Raw genomic sequence first — 21,345 nt, forward strand, 5'->3', positions numbered from 1 at the left:
CTTCTCCTCCACAGAACTTCTAAATCAAAGGACATAGGCATTGGATGTTCTTCCATGTGCTGAACACAACCAGGCCCAAAGGCTTCAAATCTGTGTCTGCAACTGCATTTGGAACATAGCTCTCCTCTCCATGTTCATTACTTGGATTTCATTCAGTATTCAGAAATACTGGTGAGTGTGAGATGTGAAGATCATTGATTAAGGACTAATAATTGTTCAAGTCCTATTGGGAGGAACTCAAGCCGCACAGACATGGATGCTATCAGGAAGGCTGGGGAAAGGGTCTGGGGCAGCTCCTGTACATTCAGGTGAGGAAACATTGACTGAACAGTGTTTGCTAATCATGGAGGATTCCTGCAGTTTGGAGTAGAATGACACTATGAAGATTAATCTGAGATCTATTCATAGTATGGCTGACTAAACTGTTGGGACAGGACAACTGTTACCAAAGGAGGGCAATGTCTAGCATACAAGGTGATTGGGACTAATGAGGGGAAAGACCCACAAAGAGCTCTCAGTGAACATCTGCAAAAGGCTTGTTTTCTACTGTCATCATATGGTTGGTCATGAATAATTTTCACTGTCATTTAATTTTGTTTGCTCATGAGATGAAGGACCTCCTGCAGTTATACGTGGTATATGAATTATGGCAGTTAAACTGTAGTCTTGGAAGAAGGCTGAGCTATTAAGAGGGTGGTGATCAACTCTGGTGGGACTGAGGTAAGACCAAAAAACATATGCGACCACATTGCTACAGCTGAATACCAATCTTCTTGATTAAAGTTGGAAATAATTTTATGGATATTAAAATTACTGTTCACTCAACAGAACCAAATTTTATTCTATGCTGTTATGGCAGAAAGTTATATTCCCAGTGGTCTCCAAATAGGGTATGTACTTCTCCTGTATCTTTGAAGAAATTTTCAAAATTTGGAAGGAAACACTGGGCAAGTCAAACACTACACAAGAGCATTATTACCTCTGTAGGAAGAGAGGTTTTTTGTTTTGTTTTTAAATTCCTGATAAACTACAACACAGGGCCAGTGCCTGAGGCGTAGTAGGTATTCAAAACGTATCTGCTGAATGAGTGAATGAAGAAGCAAGTGAATGAGACAGCAGAAAAATGCTGGGGCATGGAATTCTATTCCCAGTTCCACTACTGATTTTAAAAAATAAACAGGACTGTGAATTCATTCTGGCCCTCATCACAAAATATCCATGCTTTTCTTTTGGAAGATCGATGCAGCTTCCAAAAGCTGAGGCTCAGCCAGTGTTCTGGTTTACACACTTCCCCTCCATTACACGTTTATTTAGCACTTCTGGTGCATCGCAAAGTGATGTCTTAAGGGAAACATAAAAAATGTGGCTTGACCATTCTTTTTACATTTTTAGAGGCTTGCTTCATAACCATTTAACCTTCGACAGAATCAAAATTTGACCTTGAGTTAAAAACCATGAAGGAATCTGTATACATTTGAAGACTAGCTTCACTATGTAAGTGTTCAACGTCCATAGCAAAAGAGACACATCTTTAAAAAATATATTAGGTCTATGAGAACAGGCCTAGTAGAACAGGCCTCGTGGTGCAGGATACAAAAGCCTTTCTCCCTCAGGGTTATTCAGGTCTTGCTGGCAATGTATGTGGGCCAAAATTCACTCTTTATATTCTGAATGTTGGTTACTGAGCCTCCTATCCTCTCTGGTACTGGAAAACGAATCACCAATCTAATGCAGTTAGAACATTGGCAACTTGGAGCTGCCACCGCTCTGTGTTAATATAAAGAATAATAAGTTAAAAAAAATACCTCCAATCAGGGGGTCTCCATGCCTTGATTATGCCTCATGAGGAATAATAAACACTGAAATAACCTCCCTGAAGCTCAATTCGTTGCTTTAAAAAAAAAAGAATGGAAGGAAGAGCAGTTTCTGTTAAAAAGAGACTGGAAATCACACACAAAAAAGTCTAAATCTGAAACCAGCAGCTATTATGTTTTGAAGAATACAAGCTGGAAACAGAATGGATGGGGGAGAGGATTTGACAGAGGGGCCACTCTTGGAAACTAAGTCTTATCCTCCACTCCAAACAGGAAAGATTTTCCGGAGTTTTTTTCCTGCTTCACTGCAGGGCACTATCAATACCAGAGAAACATTTATTTTGTCAGAGATAAAGAACAAGTTTTGATCATCTCCTCAATGCCCAATTTCCCCCAGTTGAGGGAATGAAAGAAAAAAACCCCTACCTTTCTCTGGACCTTGCATGAACAGAAATATGGATTTATAAAATACCTGGCTACATTCAGTCAATAAAACTCATTTTGAAAATGAAACCCACGTACATGATTAACTGTCAGATGATAATCAGAGCAGGGACGGTATTCAAATACCCACTTCTATAGGCTTTGTTTTCCTTCTCCCTTTCAAAACTCGTCTCTTAATTTTTTCTTTTATAAATATACACACACAAAACCCTGGCCAAATGAGGATTTTTGCAAAACATCTTAAACAGCAAGGCTACGATGGGTGAAATCAAAGACATGCAGCAGTAATTCTAGAGCTTCCTATTCACCTCTGTCCAGAGTAAGCTTTCCTCACTTCTGCACAGCAATCTGAATTCCACACTGAGGGTCACAGCTTCTCTTTGAATTCCCAGCTTATGTCGCTATGTGTTGCCACCTTGATGCTATTTAGACAGTTTTCTTTTAATGCACAGACAGTGAACTGTTCTCATTTAAACAGGCTTTTATTTGACAAGAGTACATTCCCTCAGATCAGAAGCTCCACTAACCGCGTTACAATTGTATCATGCACTGCTATAATCAACCAAGCTGTAAATTTGGGCAATACCACCTATACAGATGTTTGCAAGAAAAAAATACAGAGAGATTTTAGGGTCATATAGCTCAGAATATTAGAAAGCAAAACTGTTCTCTGCATAACACATAAGAAAACAGAGCTTTGAATTCCAGTTTGAGAATATAATTATTTTCTGTTTTAAACATTTTACCGTGTGCTGCTGCCGTACCCTTGCTGGGTCTCACAATGAAACCCGGGAAACTAAGAGCCCTACTGTATGTTCTCCATTCCCAGCAACGTTCCTATGAGAAAACCTTATTAATGAGCTTGCAAACGAGCACCCAACAGGGAAATGTCACAAACAAGAGCGGCTAATGCCCCAGAAAATCAAATAACTGAACACTTGGCTGATTGTGGTGCCTTTCATATTTATAATAAAAGAGGGGGGATTTAATTCACTGATTCTGAAGGGGTCAACACCTTGCTGAACAAAACAACTCATTTACTTATGTTTAGAAATCTCCCGATGATAAATTACATTGATGTTAATCACTTCAATGCATACTACACAATTAATATGTGTACTCACCAAAAACTTAAGGATTATTAGAAGTATGACAGCATACACATCTGGCTGATTTTTCACATAATTGGGCACAACAGTTTCTCCTGGTACCACAAATAAGAGTACTAACAAACAAACACTACAAAATTCTGGTTCAATTAATTAGGACTTGAATCCACAAGACAAAAGCTATTCTGAGTTGCGGCTCAAGCCTTGTCTTCTATGTACTATGGAGATACTCCACCTCAAAGGGAGAACTCTCTTCCCTTCCTTTTATCCTGCCTTGCTTTTTTTCAGTCAATAGCATACTATTTCACTCCTTTCAATATTTTTTTAAAAGAATACAATTTATATAGAATTCAAATATATCACCTGTTATTTGACCTTGTTCATGGTTAACATTCACTCCTTCTAGAGGGTGTAGACGGACATTGCCGTAAACCTTCACTGCCCAAAACAAGCCAGGGTTAACCAATGGAGCATACTTAATAGCATTGAAATCTGGTTAGATTTGCCTTGAGGTAGTCTAATTTACTCAGAGTAGAATCTGAAGGGCTTAGTATTTCCTGGCTATAATGTTTATCACTGAAAGGATAAGAAGTATTTTTAAGTGGTAAAGAAAAAGATATTTAAAAAATAATTGTACATTTAAAAACATATATATATTATATATATGTGTATATATATACATATATATATATAACACAAAACAATTTTACAGATATTATTACATAGGTTTTGATTAGGTTAAGGTAATAAAGTGACTGAAAGAAAAATAGGTCTTATAAAGTGTCCCTCAAGAGACTCTTTAGACTGTAACCAAAATGTGGTGAATATATGATTTTGTTCATTTGTTCCAGGATTATAGCTAGTGAAGAATTTTAAAGGGATCAGTGATCCCAAAAAGAGTAAGAACAATATACTTTCAGGGTTTGGTTCAATTTAAAATACTGGTATAATGTTACTCTTCACAGGGTATCCACCATAATTAAACACCCATGCAGATTGGCTAAATTGTTCTAAGACTAGCATGCGTTCAGGAATCTCTTCTATCCTCTTGGCCATCAGGATCTGGTGCTGCCTGTCTTCAGAGAAACAACTGCCATGAGGAATGGAGCTGAGCCCCATACTACTAGGAGATGTGTGGTACCAGGATAGGACCTGCTGACCAGTGGTGTTGGCACCTGACGTAGGATGCTTCTGTTAGTGCGTAGCTGCTGGTGCTTGGGGAAAGGACAGCTGGGAGGGAATGATATAGACAATTCAATCCTGTGCAAAGAAGTAATTTCAGGAATTCCTGGTTGACTCTGTGAAGTCCTTAATACTGTTCTAGGAATGGACACCAGTCAACTATTAAGTGACTTTCTTCAACACTGACAAGCTTATTTTGGATTTCAAACCAGATCCTACATTCTCATTCATATTAGTATATGGCACTGTAATTCTTAACCTTCCTTTATAAAGATAATTTTGCCTGCATATATTAAAAAATAGAACATTGAGAATAAATCGTTTGTGAGGTAACTTATGTTGGATAAAAGAACAGAGGGTTGCCCTCCTTCAAAGAAAAAAAAAGCCAAGCTGGAGTGGGAATGATCATCGAGTGCATCATCATCTTTGGAAAGTGTTAAATTAAAGTCACTTTCCTGCAGGCAGGAGCCAGCAGTATTTTGTTAGACTGAAGTAAAATGGATTTGGATATAGAGCCTTAAATTTTCTTGGAAGGACCAATCTCTCTTGAATACACAGAATATGGAAGGCAAGGCTTTAAGGATCATGATCTAGTTTTCCAAGGGACAGGAGGTGTGCCATTTGAAATACTATGCATTTGGCAGTGTAATTTTGTAGTGAGTGGAACTATATTGTATTTAAAAGATACTCTGGGAAACTACTTAGTAAAGAGTTTAGGGGTGGAAACTGGGCAAATATATACTCAGGACCCACAAAGGAGCTAATGTATTATTAAAGCTAATGGGCCCCTACAAGGAAAGTTAATGGATATTAAGTTTGCTTAAATGAATTACATATTAACAAAGTCACAAGAAATCTACTATCTGCCAATTTAGATAATATCTGATCATTTCTGTTTTCCCATTATAGGGACATTACACAATAGTTTTACTGATATGAAAATTATAAGCATGATGCTCATAATGAAACTATATAATGAAGTAGATAAAATGAATTAACAAGAAAAACCTGCATTATGTAATGTTAAATTGTGCCAGTCTCACAGAGCAGGAAAAGGTTGCAATGGGATGTCTTTTACAAACAACTTTTTATGCCTTTCTTTGCCCTCTATTTTGTTCAGGCAAAATCTAAGAGAAAGGATGTGTATGGTTGACTGGTGGCCTCCAAAGGTATGTCCAGGCTCTAACCATGGGAGCTTGTGAAGGTGGTCTAATCTGGAGAAAAAGTCTCTGTAGATATACTTAATTCCAAGATCTCAAGAGGAAACTATTCTGGCCTGAGTGGGATCTACATCTAGCGGCAACTGTCCTGACAGGCAACACAGAGAAGTCACATCAAGAGGGAGAATGACTTTAAGAAGCCAAAGCCAAGGAACTCTTGGGAGTCCTTAGAAACAACAAAATATACTCCCTTAGAGGCTTTGGAGGGAATGAGGTCTGACCGACACCTTGATTTTAGTCCTCTGTCCTCCAGAATTGTGAGTGAATGAATTTCTGTTGTTTTAAAGCCAGCAAGTTTCTGGTAATGTGATATATTACAGTGGCCCTAGACACTAACTGACAGAGTGTAATGCTTTTTCTTCATAAGATCCCCAATGACTGCCATCCTAATCAACTCTTATAATATTTTTACTGTGCATATTCAAATGTCACCTGGAAATTTTCAGCAACCAAGTTATAGAACCCTTTGATGAAAATTGAGAAGTTGGCTACTTGGGCATAAGTTGGGCAAGAGAATGGTTTTTAAGTAGAATCTAGATTTTTATTTTTTTAAAAGCAGAAAGGTCTAGTGGAGAAAATGAGAACATATTTAGTCTATCCGGCACCTTAAGGAGACAGCCTCATTCCCTACAGTACAGCTGTTACTGATGACACCACTGACACGTGGCACTGATCCCAAAGAGTCTGACTTTCAACTCATTGCTGTAGTTTAAGATAAAATAGAGGTGGACGTGCAATTTAAAACAAAATGCTAATGTGGAAAAGGAATAGAATCCCGCCTATAAAAAATCCAATGCTCGTGATGGGATTAAAAGAGGAGGAAATTACCCTAGATTTTGAAGTTGGCACAGAAATGATGACAGCCTACATATTCAAAGAAATTCAATTTAAGTCATATGTTAAAGCAGATTGGAGTCATTTTCGTTTTACATTTGGGTTAAATGTAGTATTCTCACACTCATATTGGCACTTTCTAATATGGCAGTATTTCCTTAAGACAATCCTTTGATTATTTTTTCTACCTAGACAACAGGAAAATAATTCTACCAATGCTACATAAAATGTATGTATGCATGCAGTAAAGAGGCTCTAAGCAGCTGCTGCACTATGCCCTCAGAATAAGATACTCATGTACTCACACTGTACTTCCAGATACCGCTGGGTCTGCAAGTTTCCTGTGACTGCAGGGTGCTCCACCTGACAGATCACAGGGACCCCATCATCCTCCTTGTGCACCTTCAGCATCAGCTGACTGGTCACAGTGTACATGTCTGACCACTCTTCCACCTCCGATTTGCCTGTAAGACAGATAACACATCAAGCACCCAGAGCTGGATGATTTTCCATTAATCTGTTTTTAGATCCTCTTCCTTCTCTCCAAAGCCCAATGTTGCTAGTTTAATAAATATGATGGAGACCACTTAAAGAAAGAAATCTGAGGATAGATGCATGACAAAATAATTATTCTTTAATTTTCAACCTCTTAGCCTTTGAGAATGGTATTTAAGATCTCTTCAACCTCCAAATGTACTATTTTTACTGAAATACATTACATGTTTCTTCTATCTTAAAATCTCCCATAAGTCAGCTGTAGGTTCAGCCATTTTGACATCTGGCAGCTCCAGGTATTCCGAGGGAAAAGAAAAGTGCTTCTTAACCCTACAGACATCTGAACTTGAAATATCTATGAGGCTGTCAAGCTGTTTAAAAATTCCAGGACATCATCCAAATCCCCTAAGTAATTCAATCAGCAGTAGAGATATAAACAACCCCTTTTGCCTACCCCCATCATCAACAATTAAGCAGGAAAGTAACTAAATGGATTTACATAATTGAAATTGTAATTGAAATGTTTAAACTCTGAGACTTCTGGAAGACCACAGAGATGCAGTGGCAGTGGGCTAGAGCAAAGTAAGACATAGGGCTTCGGGCCAGACGGAAAACACATCCAAGAACACCCAGAAAAGGGGGAGGAGGCTTCCGGATGGAATGAATAGGCCAAGGCAGTCCCTTCCTAAACCTAGCACTCGCAGGAACATGGCACACCATTAACTTTCTTTTAACGTTTTGTATTTATCAGTACACATTTAATGGCTCAATTCACTTAGACAGAAAAGCAGAGGGGAAATGAGAAACTCCTTCCTTCCAAAACCACACGTAGGAAATAGGAGATTAAAGCAGCAGAACCTTTTGGAAATTTAAGCTGTTATATATAGATTTCTGTTTCCAGATACAGATTTCTATATCAACATTCTAAAAGGTGTTATTTTTTTCTTCCTCACACTGTTTGTTTATTTAAGAAGCACAGATACAGTAGTCATTGGTCTGGGTGCTAACAAAATGTTTTACAAGTATCCACTCATTTTATCTTCCTAAGAATCCCATGCAGTGTGTATTGTTCTTCCATTTTAGAGGAAAGTGAAGCAACCAACCAATTTTTTGTCAAATAACTAGAGGATGTCAGCTCCAGAAACCTATGGTTAGGGTACTACTTGCAGGGTAACCCTAAAAAGAAAAGGACTCCGAGAGCTGGCACACATAAAGGGGCTACGGGTAACTGATGAAAAATGCCCGAGGAGGATACAGGCTATAGCAGTGGTGGCAAACCTATGGCACACATGCTGCAGTGGGCTGTTTGTATCACTGAAAGCTCCAAAAGGTTTTCCATCACTAGGTTATATGTTTTACTCAATGCGACAGTTGAGCTGGTTGGTGTTTGAAGAAGCAGGAGTCAAACCTTGGAACACTTAGTACTGGGGGAGGACCACCTGGAGCATGCTACACTGCACTGTCACTACAAAGTCAGAGCTGTTGCAAAACAGGCTGGTGAACTGGGCAACTGAATGATATACTGGGTTGCACAAGAAAGGTAGTTCCTTGTAACCTCATGATTAAGATAAAACTCTTACTGCACGTAGTGCAGCCCCTCTTGCAGAAAAGTGTATCATCAACACAGCTCACAATGTAATCAGTGACAGGACTTGGAATTCAAAAAAATACATACCTGGAAAATTTGGGGTTCTGACCTACTCTGCGTCACCACACCAGACAGGGTAAAAGCAATGACAATTGAGATACAGACACAGCCTGACCTGAGGAGATACCCCCACCCAACCCCACCCCCTGACAGTAGTTATTCCCGGCATAAAAGTTCCAGTTTACAGGATTAGTTCTTTCTTGACATCTGAGTACAGCAATGGATATCATCATGAACCCTCAAACCACAGACTGAGGACATGATTTAGAAGCAAATGTTGTCATGCTATAGTCTCAGATGTCTTTAGTAACTGATTATAAATTTATACCAAAATTAACATTTTTGTTTCAAGGGCATGTTTGCATTTGCCTATAAATTCCACAAAAGCCTATTTGCTAAATCAAGTGCCAACTAACTACTTCAGTACAGGGCAGTCTGTATCTTACCTTTGAGCTCCTTGTTCCCTTTGAACCATCTGATAGTTGTGGCTGGTTTGCTGGCCATGGCAGTGCAGTTGACTTCAATCTCCTCGCCTTCCACTGCAGTGTCTTTCTGGATATCGATCATCAGGTTACGTGGTGGGACTGCAAATGGAATATATGGGCTTTATGAACACAGAGACCATTTCTGGACATAGTCTTCTATTTATCGGAAACTAGTACTGAGACTATCAAAAAAGAGACAAATAATGGACAACCCTAATGGGAATTTAAAACATACTGTCACAGGAGGAGGAACAAGAAGAGTACAGCCATCATTAAATAAAATGAGTTATGCAAAATCAGATTTGAATATCGTCTCCTAAATTTATCTTACAAAATGACCAGTCTTCTCCTAAACTATCCCTGATCATGTTATAATAATAAGATAGCAGTCATCTACCAGTTATTAGAAAATTGATTTGAAAATGGATATAAGAGAAGAACACACACTATTGAAAGTATTGTCCTTATCTTCCTTATCTGAAAGGCCCCGAGGGCAATAATCCTCCTTGAACTCAACCTTGGATTTCAATCTTATTATGAAAGATTTCAAAGTCTACCAACAAAGATCAAAAACCTGGGGTCCCTTAAAAGAATCTCTCACCATAAACATACACAGAAAAATTGTGCCCCAGAACCAGTTCTATTTAATTACACTGATTCAGAGAAATCCAGAATGTAATCATGTCCTTCAATAGATGGCATATTAATAAAATCCTTTGGATACAAAGATGCAATAATAGAGGAAATGCCAATTAGTTCGCAGCAATTTTCCATACTCTACATTTCAATGCTCCAGATTTTAGAAATCAAAGCAGATTTATATATCATAATGAATACCATTCTTTCTTTAATATTAAATATATATATATATAAAGTAGTCAAAATAAAAGATTTGGGCTAACATACTAAATATCAAGTCAAAAGCATGATGCTGGTGATGATAATGATGAAAGTTGTTTTATTTATTTATTTTTTTTAATGAAACTGAGTTGAAGTGAAACTATGTAAGGTGCAACCCTACATCAGGACTGAGCCCCTTGAAATAAAAATCAGTAAGAATACTGAATTCAGTAGTGTGAACCTAAGAATGTGTCCTGACCACCATGAATACACAAAGACAGTTCTGAGACTTATGATTAATAAGTTTCTCAACTCAGAAGAGAAACAAGAAATTAAATATGTATCAACATGCCATCCTGATGATCAAGTTGAATAATATATCTCTGATACTCCTTCAATAAATTATGGGATTAAACCACATACTTGGGATTTCCAACTGTTCTAGTCCAGTGTGAAAATTCTGCCCACAGGAAGACTTTCATACTGAATTGAAGCAATTGAAAATTCTTAAGCGAGAATGATGAAAGAGGAAAAATAAAATGATTTGTTGCATACATTTCTCAGCAAGACAGTGTATTGTAGCGAGAAGCATGACTCCTAAAGCAAAAGCATCCCTTTTCGTTCCCTGTGTACAAGGAAAGCAACACATTTGCTCAACTCATAGTGCTCACGTGAGGTGGCCCAAATGAGTAGTTGAACATGGCAAAGAACTATCTTAGTTTATATTTAAATAAATAAACAAAAATATAATTTAATATCCAATTTGGAGCTGCATATCTGCTGGCATTTTATGGTACACAGAGAGGTGTAGCACAGAAATGGAATAACTGACAGAGCTATCTCCTTATAGAACTTATCTATGCTACGTGACAGTCCCATAGGTTATGGACTTGTATCCACAGAGCTAGACATTGGGTAGGGAATATACAGAGAGTAAGTGTTTAGGCTCAGCAAACACTACTGCATTCTGAATATAGTATAAGAAGGATTCTGAAAAACTTGCTAATGTTATGTCAAATGTCAGAGAAAAGACTATCAAGCCTAAAGAAAATAAGATGCTGGTAAGCAGGAGGAATAATATAACAGCAAATTTTTAAAAAGGAAACAACTAGCCAGGTGTGGTAGTGCATACCTGTAATCCCAGCACTTGGGAGGCTGAGGCAGGAGGATCACAGTGAGTTCAAGACCAGCCTGGGCTACACAGTGAGCTCAAGGTTAGCCTGAACTTCACAGTGAGACCGTGTTTGAACAAATGAAACAAATAAGGAGGAAGAGATGCAGGAATGTTTGTTTAAACAAATGAAGGAATGAAAGTCCTAGGCAAAAATAAGAATTGAGTGATGACAACAATTTTTGGTGTTAACATACACAATGGTTCTCAATGAGAACTGTAACTTCCGAAACATAATTGATGGGATATGCACTTGAGGAAGGTGGCTCTCTGAGGATATGAATGCTTAAAACTATTGGCAATCTTGGAAATCCTTATCGAATAGAATGATTAGACCCCACTTTACTACTGTGTGACAGACACCTCGATGGTTACTCTGTGGAAACCTGGCAAACTTCTTGAAATGGGGGCACATCCACGGGTTGTTAAAAGACTGCTATAGATGGCTGTGAAGTCAGTGGAACTTAGCCTCAAGGGCAGTCTGCTGGATAGTCGGTATTAGTGTCCCTCAGTATCTTGCCTTCATTCTTTCACCATTCATGCTGAGTCTGAAGAATTTATACTCCTCACCCCAGGCTTCTGTGAACCTCCACTACCTGTTCATCTCCAATTGTTTCTCTGGGTGGAAACTCTTTACACCCTCCTTTCGATCACAAAGATAGTGTGTTCTTTGCACATGACACATAATATCTTCTGGCTCAAAGTAAGGAAATGAAAAGGCCTGGGTATAAATAAGCACAGAGGAAAAACCACTAATAACTCTTTCATATTTTGGGGGAACTGACAGCTCGACTGGCAGTGAGGTCCTTACCCAGATTTCTTGTTTGCTATTAGTTTTGTTAATTCCTCCTCCGCTGCAACAGATGCAGCCTGAAGTTCTGTGAGCAACAGCGATTCCTGTACTGATCCTAAATCCTAGGATTACCTTCCTGAAGAGCTGGCATCAATTTTAACTGTATAGCCAAGGTAAAAGTGTAAAAAACTTCAAAAGCATTATGAAATATGCCTAGTATAGAAAAATAAAAGACTTGTTTATTGTTGAGCTCATTATTTTGAGAAATAGCTGAATGATTTTTCCCCAAGTCCATAAATAGTTTTCTCAAGATTGCGACCAGTATTTCTAATCTTTCCTAAGATTAGAAGAAGAAATAGGCAAGTATAGTGGGAGTCGTTTGGTTTACAAATATAAAGTAAAATCTGATAATGTGACTTATGATGGTTTTTCTGATACTGTAAAGTTGACTTCTCTCCAATTTTTTTTTAAGAGCAAGTAAGCTTTGGACAATATAAATGAGATGATTTAAATCTGTCTTTCTGAAAAAAAGGGTTGGGCAAGAAAAAAATTTATTTTGGTGCATTAATCCTACCCTATTTTCCTTTTAACTTCATAATGTCTACTCCAATACAAAAGAGGTTAGTAAAGTATAAAAATCCATTTATAAGAAAAATGAATTAAAACTGCTGCTAACCAGAGAATACACTTATACATGGTCCACTACACAGACACATTTAGTAAAACTGCCTGCAGCCAATAATGAAAATAACCAAAGATAAAGATCTAAGGAGGTGCATATAGATGAGAACGTGAATGAAAATCACAGAGAAAAATACTAGAAAAGAGCAATAAAATGTCAAATCTATAAGAGTGCTAATTATAAATATTACACCTACATTTAAAAAATCAGCAATATCAAGATGACTCATGTTAATTACAATAAAAGAGGAGTCTTACAACTGATCGGTACATGAAATCTCACTCTAAGACCCTTTAAAATAATTAGGTTCTCCTGTTTCTGGAATTTTAAGAGTGAACACTAATCTTAGAAAGAAAGGATGATAATATTAGCTACTGTCATCAGTAGCTACAGGAATCTTAGAGTAGCGTATTCTCTCTCCCATTCATCATCTGTCCTGAATAGCAGTGTAAAGAGTCCTACACTAGGTACTGGAGAAAGAAATAAACTCACTATAAGTGGAAAGAGTGAATGAATATCCTAAGAGCTACCCAAATACATGCAAAATATCATAGGAGAGTTTTCAGTTTTTACACAGATAAAATCTAAACATAGTAACTACAGAATGGCACAGATAATATTAATAAATACCCATCTCTGTACATCCTACAATTATGCTGCAAATTTTGCTGAATGCATCAAATAACTAATAGACATAGGTGCTAAAATGAACATCTTTAACCTATCAAGAAGTTTGACAGCTCTGTAAGTACATATGGAATCCTTTTCAGAGAAATATAGATGGCAACAAAGATGCTAATACAACCTTCTTCATTCATTATAATATCTGAAAACTCTAAACCTTAGGAGGAAGCTTTGAATACATGAGTATCTGTGAAAATCATCAGATTTTGGAATATGAAAGACTCAAACACTGATGACAACAATTTTACTCTGTCAAGGCTTCCTAATGTAAATTCAATGGGAAGAATATTAAATGAATGCATAATATCTGCAAAAAGAACATCTACTAGCATTACTTTCAAGTATATTTAAGTTAATGTTCCTATAAAATACAAGCAGGAAGCTATCGCTTCTGGAATAATGAAACCTCCAAAGGGATTACAGGGATCATGCTTCTCAAAAGTCTAGTGCTGGTAGGTTGGCTCCCAAGCAAAGGGCATACTCATAGTCAAACTAGTCCAATGCAGTCATGGTTCTGAAAATAAATGTACTAGACACTGGAAACTGACAGGCAGTAACTTCTTGCCAATGGCCAGATAGACTCCTGAAAGCAAAAGATGTACACTTCCAAGAAAAAAAAGATCTTGTAACAGCAGTATTGAGGATTTAACTGAAAACAACACAGACTGTGAGACACAAAGGTTGTGAGAACAGTAATGTCTATTTTGAATTCTCACATTTGTGACTGGGGGCTGGGAAGTGACACTAAGAATTAAACCTAGGGAGCACTGAGCTATACCCTCAATCTTTAAACAAAAAATCTCTTTTTGAGATAGGATCTTTTCAAGTTGCCTGGGCTGGCCTTGAACTTGTGCTCCTCCTGCCTCAGCCTCTAAGTAGCTAGGATTACAGGTGTGCAGCACTTTGGCCAACCCAGATTCTTGATTCTTAGTGAGTACTTTGTAACCTGGACAGAATGGCTAACCTTTGTTATTATCATTTTTGTTCTGTGAAATTAAGATATCAAGATACCGGCAGTAAAATATTCTGAAAATTCAAAACACCAGACACATATTCCTTTTTATTGCTGTCACTTTTGTGGAAATGACACTAGTGACAATGAGTCAAGGAGCAGAAGGTCAATTTAAAGTCTATGCAGCTAATGCCTTACTGTAATAAGCAAACTGTTTTCACATACTTCTAATAAGCAAGCAGGCAGAAAACTTTTTAGATGCATGCCTGTGAATTTTGGTGCACCTGTAAAAAACCAAAATAATTATTCCAGCAAAATCTTCCAAGCTAACTATCCCCGTAGGTCTAATATGAATTAAAGGCACAATGCTGACATATAGGTACACTTGAAAGCCATCTATGCAGTCAGTGGTTAAAACATAGACCACGTTAGGAATTGTATGGACAGACTTTAATGGGGGCTTTCTAAAATCAGTATTCCTCTTACCAAAAAGCATGTATGTAACTTTGGGGACATATTTTAGCTTAATGAATAAAGAAGCGTTTTCCCATTTACAGCTGTGTTTAAATAAACTAATGAGGCAGCAGCTCAATATGTACAACCATAAATACATGTATGTGCACACACCAAGCAAAAATGTCCTTCATATTTATCTTTCCGCTTTAATCTTCATATCATTACACCAAAAAGCTGCAGTCTGCCGCCTCAAATAGACTTTGATTCATCATCTTCCTGAAGGTGTAAATCAGAGATCTGGCCTCACGTTATAGTGTATGTCCTTGAAAATTCATTTTCAAAAATCCAGATCAGCTATGTTATACACTGGAGTACATTTGTCTAAAAGGTGACTAATTCAGACCACCTTCGGCATAGAACTATCTGCTGACTATCAAAATATAAACACAGAAACCTGGTTGCTGACATTTTGCTGAAAATCACAATCTGGTGATCATAAATGAAGACACTTGAGCATACCTAACAGCCTATCAACAGTTCCTTGCTTATGATCAGTTAAGGCACTCTTAACTCTTTTATGTCCAATGGTTGTGCTTTGTAGCAAAGTACATATTTATGGAATAATCTAGATTATAAGCAATAAACAAGGCAATAAGTGAAGCCAAAGAAAAGGAGATCAGCAGCATAAAAATGAGGATGCAACTCAGAAGAAAAGCTCCTGACACAGATTTCATAACAGAGCTCTGCCCTGGGGTACAGATGTGGTATCTTCCCTGCTTCTGCACAGAAGGAAAAAAAAGTCCTGGTAGAAGCGATGACATTTCATGTGGTGAGTGATTCATTTGAGGGCTCTAAATTCTCTTGATCTTTGCTTCTGAAGTTTGAGGCTTGAAACCCAAGAGCAGGTGGAATCTATAAAGACCGCTGATTGCCATTCCTTAGAGCGTTTGGTAAAATAGGCTATTTTTAAAATTTAGCAAGATGGGCAGTGATTTGTCCTAAAACAAGTTGAAACAGTGAAATTCACCATTAACCTTTTCCTTGCTGCTGGAAGCAGTCTTGTAGTGCAGGCCACCCCCACTCTGCTCCCCAGGATAACTGCTGCACATGTTTCTTACCCAGGACGGTGATGGTAGTGTAACTTTCCTGTGGGGGGTCAGTGTAGAGCTGGCAGAAGTATCGCCCTTCATCAGAAATTGAGACGTTTGTCAATGACACTTTGAGTTCACTGCTAGAAAAATTCAGCAGCTGAAACCTGCTGTCTTTCAAAGCTGTGAAACAAAACAAAGTGTTAGTGATTGTGAGAAAGACAACCATCTATTTTCCTGAACTAGATGAAAAGAAAGTTGAGCTTCTACAGTAAGTGGATGCAAACAAACAACCCTACCTAAAGGAAACTCACACATATGGGTGGCGCATGTGTGAGTGTATATACACACACACACCCCACTTGGCATAATTTCAACCACTGTCTGTTTCAGCACTTATTCATAAATTGTTTCTCGTTTCCTACCTAAGATAGGCAAAATAAAAATGGAAGGAAAGGAAAAATCCTGAGTCCCCTGATGTAGGATGCCAGCCCTCCTTCGCCTTTGGGCACTAGAAATTCAGGAACTAGGGCCTACAAGCTTTTAAAGTATCTCTGAAAATCCAAAGCTTTTTTAAAAAAAAAGCAGCAAATTACGAAAAAAATTTTAAAAATCATTACTGACAATTCCAAAGCAAAATGGTTTAAAAACCATTTAAAATGTTATAACAAAGTAGTCCCATTAACTTGGATGTGTCTTAGTTTATATGATGCAATTTGATGTGAAGCTGTCAGACACAGATGGTCTAAGGCCTACAAAGACCTTGAGCTGGTCCTATAGTGCTCTAGCTATATGCAGCTTCACAGCACAAAACCAGCTATCAAGAAGGAAATCAGGATTGCTACAAAAGCAATGTATATGGACTTCTTATCTATTTCAAATGTTCTCTTTTGAATCTACTAATTGCAGCAAAGGCTACTTTAGCCTATTGTGACAAGAAATCAGTGTAAGTGTAGGGAGCTAGCTTCCCTCTTTTATCCTGCCTCATCCATAGCCTCATCCATACCCATGTTTTTTAGGTCTATCAACTCTTTCCACAGGTCACAAATGTCCTTGGCTTTTGGGGAGGGAAGGTGACACATAAAAACAAAGGGACGTGCTGGATATTTGCTTTGGTTAAGGTACCAATACTCTCAAATAACATTTTTTCCCCAAAAACTTGCTTCTTGCTCTTGTTAAACCAGGATACCCCATCGAACCACTTCTATTATACACAGCTTAGTTTCCACGATCAACTTTGTTAGAATACATTTGGAAAGATTTCAGCATATGGATATTTCCATATACCAGAGGCTATGGTGAGAGATTTGGTTTTGTCATTTAGGCACAGATTGCCCTGAAAGCTTCAATCTTCAAACCAAACAGATTACCTTTCAGAATGCTATATTTTCCTTGCCTTACCCTATTTGAGTTGTTTGTGTCAGCTAAGTATTTGGGACTCAATTGCAATTCACCTTGAATTACTACAATCAATTCCTATTGCAAAGTCAGACTGCCTTACTTTTAAAAGGGACCATTCAAGGTTTCTATTAAGTAGAAAGATTATGATTGCTTGTCTCTTCTTCCCTTGAAAGAATTGACTAAACTTTAAGCACCTAACATTAAATTAAAAAAAGGTGGCTTTAGCAATCTCTTTATCAAGACAATATATAGGGAAAAGTTGTGGTCCAACATGATAGGAATGGAAACTTACGCCTGAAGTCCCTGAAATAAATGGTCTGCCGGTTGGGATTCAGGAGTTGAATCACGGAGTCGTCGCTCTTATTGACTTGGCAGCTGATGGTTGCAACTTCTCCTTCGATCACTGTCACATCTTTCGTAAACAAATTCTGCCCATTACCTTTAAAAAAGAGGAGACAATGATCAGAAAAAAAAATTTCATCAACTAAAATTTGGTTCATGGGATTAATTAAAATAGAAAATAAGAGGCGGGAAGTATATTAGAGGAAGAACACAAGTAGCAACGTTTGGTATGGCTCTCATACACCTTTCTCTCAAGTTCATAATGCTGATCTAGAGATAAACTACAACTAAGCCTGGAGTTGATGTGGTCTCAAAAGTTGCAATGCCAACGTCCTAGCCTCCAGTATTTTGCACTGCTGGGTAGTAAACTATGGATGTATTGGAAAGGTCAGGGTATTGGCTTTTGTAAGGAGCTGAAGCTTTCCCAGCTGAGGGAGGAAGATGCTTGTATGGTCAACCGGAGCTCACATACCCTTGAGCTAAGCTATTTGGTCACCTCACAGAAAACTCAAGAGTCCACTTAACAGAAGTAGGGAGAAGGGTCGATAAATAATCTTGTCTTGTTAGTGGATGTCAACATTCCCAATGTATAGGCAGTTCATTTAGTCACTGTGTGTGAGTGACGATGGGACTAGGACTCTGAGATCGCAGTAAAATCTAGAGAAGGCTTACACTTGAGAGTTTGTTACTCTACTCTCACACCTTCAGGGCTCACTCAAGCCCTAGGCGGCTCCGAACCCCTGCCTCTTTCCGCAGATCACCGCCTCTAGCAGTTTTGAAAATCTTTTTTAGCACATGTCAAAAAGTCAAGGCTTTTCAGATGCACTGATAGAAGATTCATCTCCAGATCTGCTCTAGTTTGTTGCTTCTAAGATTAGTGACAGCAGCCAGGGCACCTCACAAATGTCCTAAATGCTCCACAGCACAGGTAGGAGAAGGAGAGTTCAATTCAGAAGCAAAAGATGAAGCAACTGTCAATTGTTCAACTCTGCACCCGGCATCGCAGGGAATATGGGCGCAAAAGACGCTATCCCAGCCTTTAAAAAGCGGAACCTGAGTAAAAAGGGATACCTCATGCCTAATTAAGAACAAAAGTGTAGATGTATGGGTCAATCAGGAAGGGGGGGCTGCTTTCTAGCTGTGTGGTATCAGGAAAATTATTTAAAGTCCTTCAGCCAGTTTCCCATCTGAAAATGGGGATGGTAATTAAAAGCTATCTCACAGCGCTGATATAAAGCACTGAGCACTGTCTAGCTTCTCAGAAAAGTAAAGGAATGGAAGCTGCTGCTACTGTCACCATCATCATATCATCATCATCAGCTTTCTCTGGATGTCAAAGCCAAGCAGTTATTAAGCCATTATGATGTGCAGGGAGCACTGTGGCTGTAAGAGTGCACGATCACAGTCCCTGCTCCGAGAGAGGAGCTCTCTAGCTGCTCCACATCAGCTCAGGGTGGTTTATTCACTCCTTTAAAAAAAGTTGTCACATTAAGACACAAAGGTCAAAGATAAATACTAATCTGAGAAAAAAACTGAGACAGCATAAATAGAGATGCAATTAGAATAAATGGAGGATTTCCACCTGCTATCATATTTCTGCTGAAGGATCCTTTCTTGGCAGGACATAGTAGGAAAGTGTGAGAAGGGTGTCTAAGATGGCTTTAAGCCAAATCCACCTAGAAATAGACCAGCCCCTGGCAGAGGATTAGAAGAGGGGAAACTAGAAGGATAAGAGGGAAAAAAGATTATTAGAGCCACAGATGAACAAAAATTCTTGGTGCTCGAGGAACAAACCAAAATGAAACCTGACCTTGAGCTCTGTGATTCAGGGAATTAACCTGGGTGTGAGGACGCAGCCCTCAGGGCTTGTAGTGAGTGAGAGGGTACATTTTCCCCAGCTTGATCCAGTAGAAGGAGCTTAGTAGGCTGAATAATGTTACAAAGTAACAACAAAGAGAAAAAGTGATCAGAAAAAGGAAAGGATGCTTTTTTTTTTTTCTTCTTAGATTACTGTGAAAAATACAGAATTCAGAACGCAGCTGGAGGGAGTAGTTTGTTCCCAGATTTGAGAAAAGAACAAGAAGGGAATTGCCAATCAAACAGGTTTTTTTGGGGTGGGTTTTTTGGCACTAAGAAAGTGTGTACAGGAAAGACAAAAATCCTTTTTTGGGGGGCACTTTTTGAGACAGGGTCTTGCTACACAGCTCAGGCTGGCCTTGATCTCACTTTGGAGCCCAGGGTGGTCTCGAACTCACAACGATACTCCTGCCTCAGTCTCCTGAGTGCTAGGATTACAGAGGTGCACCACCATGCCCGGCCATAACACAATCTAAAAAGAAAATTCAGGAAAAATGAAATTTCAGGATTCAAGTGCTCTAACCACCTCAAGTCATGGAACTAGAATAGCAAATGGGCTCTTATTTGGTTCTTGGAAGGGGAGGGGTCTTATATCTAAAGCATGTCTCTTAGCAGTACAAAAGATACAGAAGAAAAGGCTGCCTGTGATAGGCATAATCTCTTCAAGGTAAAACAGGGCCTCACAGATGCTAACTACTACTATATCTTGAAGCTACTGGGACTGGAAGCCACTTGCAATTCAATTATGCTCTAATAGAATAGTTCCTGTGGAAATAACTATAAGCTTAATTTTAGCTCTTTCTTCAAAATCCTAAGGCTAGTGGCTTCTGAGAGGAGCATACTACGTTCATATTAAGACTATAAAGCATTTATATAGAAGATAAGAACAAGGAGGACTTGACCATGGCTTTTGTTTTAAGCGATGGAGGCAATAAAACAGAACCAGAAGTTTCTGCCTATTTTTATAAAGTCTAAACATTTCTAATTCTACTTTTAATTAGGTATTGTAAGGCCAGACTTTTTTTTTTTTTTTTGGTTTTCTTCCGGTACGGGGAATCAAATTCACCACCTTGCGCTTGCCAGGCAGGTGCTGTGCCGCTGAGCTAAATCCCCAGCCCCAAGGCCAGATATTTTTAATGTATCATTATAAAGCAAATTATTCAGATAAACTCTTGCCATCCATCTGTAAACTTTTGCCCTTGCTGTGCCCTAAAAACAATCCATAGCAATAGTAACAACATTATAGTATTATTACTATTATTTAATTATTAAGCTGAACATAAAATCCAGCAACTCAAAACATGCCAATTCCTAGCTGGTGGTAATACTAATGCTAAAAGAATTGAGTGATAATAAATATTTTCCAGAAAGATATCAAAGTGCTTTGGCTGATGGTGGTGGCCCAAAGATGTCATTTTGTAAAAATCACCAATAAATTATATGGGTCAGCTGAATGGCAGTTATATTAAACAGAGCTCCATACTTTGAGGCACCATAAGATGGCTGCAATGGGATAATAATGACCTATTTATTTGAGGCAAAGGAAGTGAATGACAGTGATGAAAATATGGTATGTATGTCAGTACTCTTAACTGCCTGAAGCCTTTATGTAAAAATAATTTCTGCTCACATCCTCAAATATTTCTTCCAAACAGAAAGGTGCACTGTGACTTGATAAATTTCCCCTTGAAATAGGTATCATGACAATTAGGTTGTTATAAAACACAATTTGATGTATAGCAGATGGATAGAAACAGGCAACTTTGGTGCTTTCTTAAAGAAGTCACACAAAAAACCCTTTCTTATTTCTAAGGCTCCCTTAGTAGGTATACTGTTAAGGCAGAAATA

The 21,345-nt window shown here is 38.2% G+C and overlaps 1 protein-coding gene across 6 annotated transcripts in view; it reads right to left on the reverse strand.

Annotated features, from left to right (window-relative positions):
* The window catches only part of Cadm1 (cell adhesion molecule 1), a 331,682-nt gene that overhangs the window by 53,465 nt on the left and 256,872 nt on the right, over positions 1-21,345 (reverse strand). For all 6 annotated transcript variants that reach the window (XM_005378170.2, XM_005378172.2, XM_005378174.2 and 3 more), the window contains exons 2-5: positions 17,591-17,737; positions 15,928-16,080; positions 9,193-9,330; positions 6,909-7,067 (exon numbers count right to left, since the gene is read on the reverse strand). In XM_005378170.2, the coding sequence (XP_005378227.1) occupies positions 6,909-7,067; positions 9,193-9,330; positions 15,928-16,080; positions 17,591-17,737 (597 nt within the window). The remainder of the gene's footprint in view (positions 1-6,908; positions 7,068-9,192; positions 9,331-15,927; positions 16,081-17,590; positions 17,738-21,345) is intronic.

This window comes from Chinchilla lanigera, unplaced genomic scaffold (assembly GCF_000276665.1).
Source record: "Chinchilla lanigera isolate Chin_1 unplaced genomic scaffold, ChiLan1.0 scaffold00011, whole genome shotgun sequence".
NCBI lineage: Eukaryota > Metazoa > Chordata > Mammalia > Rodentia > Chinchillidae > Chinchilla > Chinchilla lanigera.